Source organism: Mycetomoellerius zeteki, unplaced genomic scaffold, assembly GCF_001594055.1.
Source record: "Mycetomoellerius zeteki isolate Tzet28-1 unplaced genomic scaffold, Tzet1.0 scaffold122, whole genome shotgun sequence".
NCBI classification, from domain to species: domain Eukaryota; kingdom Metazoa; phylum Arthropoda; class Insecta; order Hymenoptera; family Formicidae; genus Mycetomoellerius; species Mycetomoellerius zeteki.
The window spans coordinates 3,155,711-3,164,144 of NW_017256147.1; the positions used below are offsets into that span (position 1 = coordinate 3,155,711).

The 8,434-nt window shown below is 34.0% G+C and overlaps 1 protein-coding gene and 1 long non-coding RNA gene across 2 annotated transcripts in view; one reads left to right on the plus strand and one right to left on the minus strand.

The window, feature by feature from the left end:
* LOC108731273 (uncharacterized) overlaps positions 1-4,724 on the minus strand; it is a 5,240-nt gene extending 516 nt beyond the window's left edge. Inside the window, exons 1-2 of the long non-coding RNA XR_001937017.1 lie at positions 3,869-4,724; positions 2,045-2,047 (exon numbers count right to left, since the gene is read on the minus strand). This is a non-coding gene — a long non-coding RNA (uncharacterized lncRNA). The remainder of the gene's footprint in view (positions 1-2,044; positions 2,048-3,868) is intronic.
* A 1,132-nt stretch (positions 4,725-5,856) lies between these two features.
* Positions 5,857-7,975, plus strand: Brms1 (breast cancer metastasis-suppressor 1-like protein). The gene is made up of 3 exons (XM_018461524.1): positions 5,857-5,929; positions 6,801-7,023; positions 7,140-7,975. Exons 2-3 carry the CDS (start codon positions 6,806-6,808, stop codon positions 7,612-7,614), a joined length of 693 nt encoding a protein of 230 aa, XP_018317026.1. The 5' UTR covers positions 5,857-5,929; positions 6,801-6,805; the 3' UTR covers positions 7,615-7,975.
* The last annotated feature ends 459 nt before the right edge of the window (positions 7,976-8,434 follow it).

Here is an 8,434-nt window from a genome sequence, read left to right on the forward strand (position 1 = left end):
AAATGCGACTGAATTAGATTCTAAATGCCTAAGTGAAGAGGATAGCCATTTATAAGCTCCCAGTGATTCTATCAATCTTCCACTCTCAATTTCTTGACAACCAAAACACATTTGAACGACAAATAACAATCCATTATAATCATTTCCATTCATTTATCGTAATTACTATTACGCGTGTTTCGATATCGGTTCGATTTTTAATTCTTTGCTCTTTTTTTTAGAAGAATCCTCGAATAAATAACACTTGCTTATATGTTTTGCGCCACGAAGGAGCTTCGTAACTTTTCACTTTGTGTACTTCGTTCTTTGTTTTTATTTCCAGCGAGGCGGGAATCAAAAGTGCAAAGTGAAAAACTACAAAGTTACTTTATAATCATTAACATTGGATGTTGGCTTACTCTTAACAGCAACTCGTTCGATTTTTATTCAATCCTCGGTGATACGTGGCATCACCGAGTCCGAGGAAACAGCCAAGGACCCTTCGATCGTCAACGGAGAACTTGTATAAATTTTTACTCTTATCGTAAGTGGCAGTGGAAAAAAAATGGTTTCTAGGGTAATGGGCCCTTCGCGCAAATGTCAATTTCCTAGGAGGTCTCGGGAAGGCAGAAGGCCTCTCCGTCTCTGTATCTTCCTCGCCGTCTTTATCTATCTCTATTTCTCTCTGAGGACGATTCGCGCCTATGTTGCTCTCTCTACATTCGGACTCGGCACAAATTGTTATATACTCTTGAAAAAGGCCGCAACACACGACGTGGACGACTGCGGAAGGCACGTGACTTATCGGGGAGACATCCCAGAAGCATGACACGCGATGCGAATCCATTAAAACTCGCGTTATGTGTGTCGTATTTTATTTATCACAAACATTCTTGGAAAATTCTTGTTAGTCTTGTTTAATAATCATCGTAAAATAATAGAATCGCAGCATTAACCTTTAAAACACACGATTGGATCCTGCGCGTTTCTTTTCTTTGAAATACTAAGAGCATTTGGCTAAATAATGATCTCTTTTATCTTTTTTTATAAATATATACATAACTTTATAAGTACTTCCTTTAAAGATGTTAATATTAGAACCGTTGATGATATTCCGTTAAAACTGCTGAAGATGTCAATTTGGTATTTTCCTATTTTTGTGTTCGTTTAGTGAAAGTTATACTGGTAATATTCGTTAAAATTATTCATATTATGTTTACATATTTTTATTATTCTATACTATATATCAAATATAGAAAAGAAAAAATGAAATGATTAGCGGAGCCAAAATGGCGCCATTAGCGGTTCTAGTGTTAAGGTATAATATGTGAAAGAACACTTATTAATGTTTATATACTTGTAAAAGTGATGAAAATTAATCCAAGACACGAATGACTCATCGTGTGTTAATAAAGGATTAGAATATCACCGCGTATACTAAGGGTTAATTCCATCAACATGCAAATTGCATTATCGCATTTATTCTAATTACATAAGCGATTGAAAAAAATGCTCGTTGGAAGAAAGCGTAATTTGTTTCGAGTGCAGAAAAATTAACGCTTGATGTACACGCAGTCGCGTTACAGTACGCTATTTCCACGCTAATAACTGCTATTGCAATGCCTCCGCGTTTGCTACCAAAATAGCACGTTATTAGGGCACTCTGCATACGGCTTAAAATCCCATAGTATATTTAAAGATGAGTTACCTAGTAGACATTCGTTGGTTTAGAATCGTTCGCGAACGCATTCGGAAAATGTCAGACTCGATTTCGCGCAAAAGAGGTGGAGAACCAAGAATAGTGTCCTACTTGTCTGAGGTTTCGTCCGCGTTTCTCCTTTTAATCAAGAATGATCATTAGCGGCCCTGCGGTGAAACAAAGGCAAATTGCATAGTGAAGAAGAAAAAAAGACGATAAAACTTAACTTTGCCCTTCCTTTGACGATGCGTTTAACTATGTCGCTTCCTTTTAGGACGATACATATTACCGATCACCCTATCAGTCATTAACTTTGTTAACCGCCATACCACGAATAATCAAACTAACCGTCGTGCGCAGAGAAACTTCCTACGGGACGATAAACGACGATAAATAACAAGCGTGTCGCGAAAATCGATTTTCCAACGAAGACAGGAAGTTTTTGCGATACCGTACTTCGAGTAGACGCCAAGCGCACGGGGCTCCCACGTTCCGCGCAAAACGGCAATTTCCATTCTGGACTTAAATTATCATTCGCCCTACACGCGACTTTAGCGCGACATTAATATTTAACGTGTTCAAAACACGCTATGGTAAGAAGTCTCTAATAGGGAGTTTCTCTCGCTCTCGCTTTCATAAATACACAGTGAACGTTCAAGCTTTTCGTACTCTCATCTTAGATTTATACCACTGTTCATCTTGATGCGACACTAACGTTTTGTATGCTCAGAAAGAACATGCTATCGCCAAAATATGCTATCATTAGGTATTTAAATACGAGAGAGGGTATTTAAATTCGAAAACGCGATCCATCATGTCACGTTACCGCAGTCGCTCTGCGCTCGCCGGAAACGGCGAATACGTTGCCTCAGGGAGAAAGAGTACGTGTGTTCAATAGCGAAAAAAAAAAAACGGAGAATATATATATATAAAGTAAAAAAAAATCGCGAATAAGAGGGTGCGTAACATCGCGAGACACGATTTCAAGCGAATGTCGCGACCACGACGAACGATGTGTGCGCACCCTTACTCTCACCGAGACTAAAAATCGATCAACAAATTAGGTAAGATAATTAGCGCTTCCGCGGTTCGCGACATCCTATCGTCGTCGAGGTTCGTAAATCTTCGTTGTGATTATCCTATACTGAGAGAAAAAGAAATGTTTGAATGAGCGAAATTATCTTGCCTCAAATAAATTTTAGATCAACAAATTACACGACTAATGTAACAAGCTAGTCGATTACGTTTGTATGTATACTAATTGCGTGGATAAATTTTAAGCATGGTATTACCGTATAATTTATTTATATGACGTAATATCCAAGGGGGAGCGTGTCGCTCGATTTTTGTTCGAGTAATTTTTTTCTCAGTGCAATGTTTTATTCCAATTTTCTCTTCAATTCATTATAGGGTATGTACACTACTGAATAATTGATCAATACATATTCACTAAATACATGCTTCCGTCATCTTTTATGGGCTTTCTATGATAAGCTATTACCTAAACTTTAAAGTTACCACAAGAAATTAACAAAAAAATAAATTAATTAACCAAAACAGTCGATTATTCTTATATTCGACTGTGATCGGACAATTTCTTACTGAAACTTAAAACTTAAAACTTAAAATTTAGGTAATGTTATTGTAGAAAGCCCTTTAAAGTAAAGCAATTACATTTTTCCCTGAAGAAAAAACATAATATTATTAATTATCGTTTGGGGAATATTTTTTTATTACAAAATGACTAGCGGCTGACGTAATTGAGGATAGCACAAAAACGTTTCATCAAATTAATAATTAATACGACATTATTAAAAAAAATGAATGTTGATTTTATCTGAGCATCGCATTGTGCTATTAATCCAAGGCTGTTACATACTTACCTCGACTTCAATGTGATGGATCAAAGTATTTACTAGAACTTTCTCATTTGCTTATAAAGTTCAGTTCATCTCTTCTCTCTTTCGTTATAAATTCCAAGTTACTTTCACGCGTAAAATCAATGAAACATCAAATATTTGAGAGAAATCATATCTTGAAAGATATCTGTGTGACGATAATTTTATTTTCACTCAACGAAGGAAAGAAAGAGATCGAGCTGAAGCGATATGCCTAAGCGGTCATTCAGTGGTGCATTTACCTCGCTGATGATTTGCATTTCAGTTATTACACGATATCAGCGGATATCACGGAGCCCGCGACTTTTCCCCGGCGAACCGCGATCGCGCCACGATAAATGTTGCATGAAATGAATATTAAGAGTCCGTGTAAAGCCGTCGCCGCACGAGAAGGATCGCGGACCACACCGAGCGCCCTTTCATTCTTCGTCATCGAAGTGTAACTCGAGGACTCCTGTCGGGCGTCGAATTTCGTGGCAAACAATATTGATCGTTTGAGTATCAAACTGGTACAATCGGGCGATAGCTCTCGGCGATAAAGCAGGGAGGGAAAATTGGCAGAAGAGTATATATTTACAACGGTGAATGAGAAAAAAAAATAATCGAGGAAGAACGGGTCGAATCGAAGTATGTACATAATTTATATTTTCCGGCAAGGAAATAATTTCGTGAGAATAAATACGAAATCGACATCGTACAGAGGTTCTACGGAAATAATTTCGATATCTTCCCTCTCACGTTCTCATCTCGAGAATCTCGAGATCGGTCACGTATGGGTAAAGAGACATTGGTTGACCCGGCCGCGTCCTCGAAGGACACTCCGGGCATTTTACACTTTATCCCGAAGATTTAAGGGCTACTAGGAAGCAAAATAATGTGCGACACGTCACAACTGCACACACGTCCCGCGTGCGGCGGGGCTTGAAGCGATATAACAAGAAAGGAAAAAAAAAACGAAAAAAAAAACGGAGAATACTGTAAAACAAAAAAAATATTTCGTACGGAACAAAATGCACAAAACGAGTTGTACCTTCTTTTCTCGCAGAAATCGAAAGACCTATCTAACCGAAAGTCTTCATGAAACGCGCAGGAAGCACACACGAGAGAGAAATATATATTATTATATGAATATATATGAGATATTAAAAATTGCTAGTATACCTTGCAGTTATGCGAATGTTGCATTGTCTAACTGTTTGTTCCATACAGATCCAGATGTATTATTGTATCCGATGGAGTATTATATATCAAAATATATATAATATATATCTATATATATTACGATCCTCCCGTGGGGCGGGGTTTACAGAGTTTTTTCCTCTTTTCCCAATTTTTCCAATAAGTAAAAATTTTAAATCATATAATTTTAATTTTAATTTCATATGTTTTAAACCTTTTAATTTATCTTAAAATTTTTTAATCTAACTCTCGAGCAACCAGCACACCATTTACTGCATTAGTGCAACAGAAGACAGAATTTATTCTTGTAAAAATAAGAAAATTTTATGCCTTTGCTGCATTTTTTAATTGTCTAAATTGCAATAATAACTAAATTGAAATGCGTTAAGTCTGCGCATTAATATCTATTTCAATGTAGATTAATTTTAATTTTGGTTTAATTTATTATAGGGGTGAACTTCAAACTCTGATTAATTTAATAGATGATTAATTCAACTGCCACAATTGTTTATAGCAAAATATTTAGATATATCTAGAATCTGTCACCCGATTATTATAGCTTTTCGTGAATATAAATTAGAAGAAATAGTTCAAATTTTATCATATTCCAAAAAATTATAAATAATATTGTGTTTCAAAAAAATAATAATATCCTCTTAACAAAAGGCAAATATTGTAAAAGGTATTACTTAACAAATTATATAATAATTGATTAAATTAATTGAAAACTAATCAGTTTATCATCAGAGGATCAACCAGAGACGATTCAAAATCATTTCTCTGCATCTTTATTGAATGCATTTCGAGATCTTAGCGTCATCTGCAGGCATAAATGTAGAATTATCTAACCATTATATCAAGTTTTCTCTGCAGATTACACCTATGTATCTTGAAAAAGAGAGAGAAAATACATTTTTTAAATAATTTTCTACAATAATGATACATTTGTCTTGTTTTGAATGCAGAAAATGTAATAAAAGCCAAATAAGAAGATGAGTTGCAAACATTTCAGTCCAATCTAGTGTTCTTTTTCCTTGCTACGCCGTTGGTAAGTATGAGGAGCACAAGAATGCTCTGGCATTGTGGCATTGTGGCGCGCAAGCCAGCTGTTAGCGTCTGTTGGATCAAGCCGTATCGAGAGGTTATATCAACGATCAGATATTACATTATTTAAGTAAGTGTATTGACAATTTCAGTAAGAATTTCGTTCGATTTAGACTTTAGATCTTCGTGAGATGCGATAGAAAATTTTCTAGAAACTCGAAGCTTCATTAGGTTCTGTCTTCGAAGTAAAGAAACTTCGGAATTAACCTATCGTTTAATTGGACGCAAATAATCCCATTATGCAAAGTAATTAAATATGTGACGTTAAAATGTGAAACATTATTTCCTATAAAAACTGGATATTCGAAAATTGAACGATATTTCCCTTTACTCTGATCTCACTTTGACGTAAACTTAATTGTTTTTGTATAGGTTATGTTATGAATTTTCTTAATCCTTACCTACCGGGCATTTGTTTAAAATATATTTACTTTCCAATGTAGAAACGTATACTATTTTAGTTTTTTAAAAAAGGTTCGGAAACTTTAAATCGCTAAGTGATCATGATATAGAAAATCAATCATATTTTTTACCTTATTTAAATACATTTTCGTCACACAAACTCAGAATCCAGTTTTCTCAAAATTTTTTCTAAATATCTATCAATTAGATGCCTTATTTAACTTGTAATTGGAATATATGGATTTTGAAAATCCTGATATTTTCATAATTTTTAAAGTGTTGATATGAAATAATTTTATGTTTCACAATTTTATTATTTACAGTTTTGTTTTATTCAAACAGGCTAATTATTGTACAATATTTATGTCAATTCAAATATTATAATTTTTTATATAGTTGAAAATTTCAAAAAACTTTCTAAAATTAATAACAAGAAATTTTTATGGGTCCTAAGAACCCTCTTATTCCTTTAACAAAAGATGTGTTTCTATTATGAGAATAAAATACCTTTTATTAAGTAACGAACTTTTTATTTATAGCACAAATGCCAAGCGTTAAGGATGAGTCAGAAGGTGAAGGGGAAGAGATGTCTCACGACAGTAACGAGAGTAATCAGAGTTCTGGGTCATGTGACAGCAGTCCAGAACACACTGACAGCGATGACTCGTCAGAGATGGATGAGGATGAATGTGAGAGGAGACGCAATGAATGTATGGACAATTTGCTAGACTTGGAAAGACAATTTACTTTACTCAAGGAACAGTAAGTATACACATATTATATATATTTTGATATATATTCTGATGATATAGATTCTGATATTTTTTTTAGAAAAATACAATATAAATATGTATTTTAATAATTGTCATTTATTTCAGATTATATCGAGAAAGAATTACACAAGTGGACACAAAGCTCGGTGAAGTTCGTGTTGGAAAATCTGAGGAATATCTGATACCACTGGAACGACTGAAGGAAAACATGAAAACGAAAACAGAAGTGGCTGGAATATTAAAGCAATACAGATTACAAAATATTCAGAATAAATTCCTAGCAGAAGAACTAGCCGCTTTCCAAAATTTTGAAAGTGAGAAAGGTTTGGTTTGGGATTGCATTCATAACGATCTACAAGACAAGATTCGTCGTCTAGAGGAAGATAGAAATAACGTAGACATACATGCGGATTTGTGGCTTAATACAACTGGTAGAAGACGTAGGAATCATTCGGAGAGAAGACGAGCAGTTTCCGTTGCAGGTCCTTACATCGTTTATATGCTCAACGACGCGGATATACTGGAAGATTGGGCATTAATAAAAAAAAGTCTAGGTAGTCGAAAAGCGGAAATAATGTAAATTATGTTTTGAATGCGTTGAAGAATTGTTGAAAATAGTTTCCTTACATTATGCGTCCATCTTTGATATGAACAGGAATTTCGTCCAATCGGAAATGTTCTAAAATTAGACCAACAACTGACATCCATTGAGTATCTGATATCTGTACTGTGTGCCTTGATAAAAAGTGTAAGAGTAATTATTTACTGACCTAAATAATTACCGAATTAAAATATCATATTCGCCGAATCGTACTTCTGTGGTACACTAGTGCAGGAAAATTATTTACATTTGTATTATCGGGAAAAACAAAGTCATAATTTTGAAAAAACGAGTATTGTCTATATTAGTTTCAATTAATATGAAAATTTACATGATGAGCCAAACGATAATTATATTAATCCAAATTATCTGAAATTATATTTTTATATTCGATATAAGAACATTATCTTCTCCTTATTTATTTTCATTTATTTCAAAAATCTATTTCTGCAGTTCTATTATCATATCTAAATTTGTATTCTTCTATCTCCCTAATATTTCGAAGAAATAAGAAAAGCATAAATTTTCTTTCTACCCTCTTACATCCAAATGGATATCTTATCTGCTTTTCTTATCATCTTCTTAATGAACTAAAATATTCAATATTTCGTTGCAATCGGAAAATAATTTCATAATTTTCCTCGTTTACGATCTAGTCGGAAAAAAGTTTCTAATATTCCGTGCTTGGAACAAATAATCGTGACATGTAATGTCATAAACAAAATGTCATAAATAAAATCTTATCTTATCCATATTATAATGTATTAGAATTTTGTTTAAAGACATTTAAGCGTGCTTT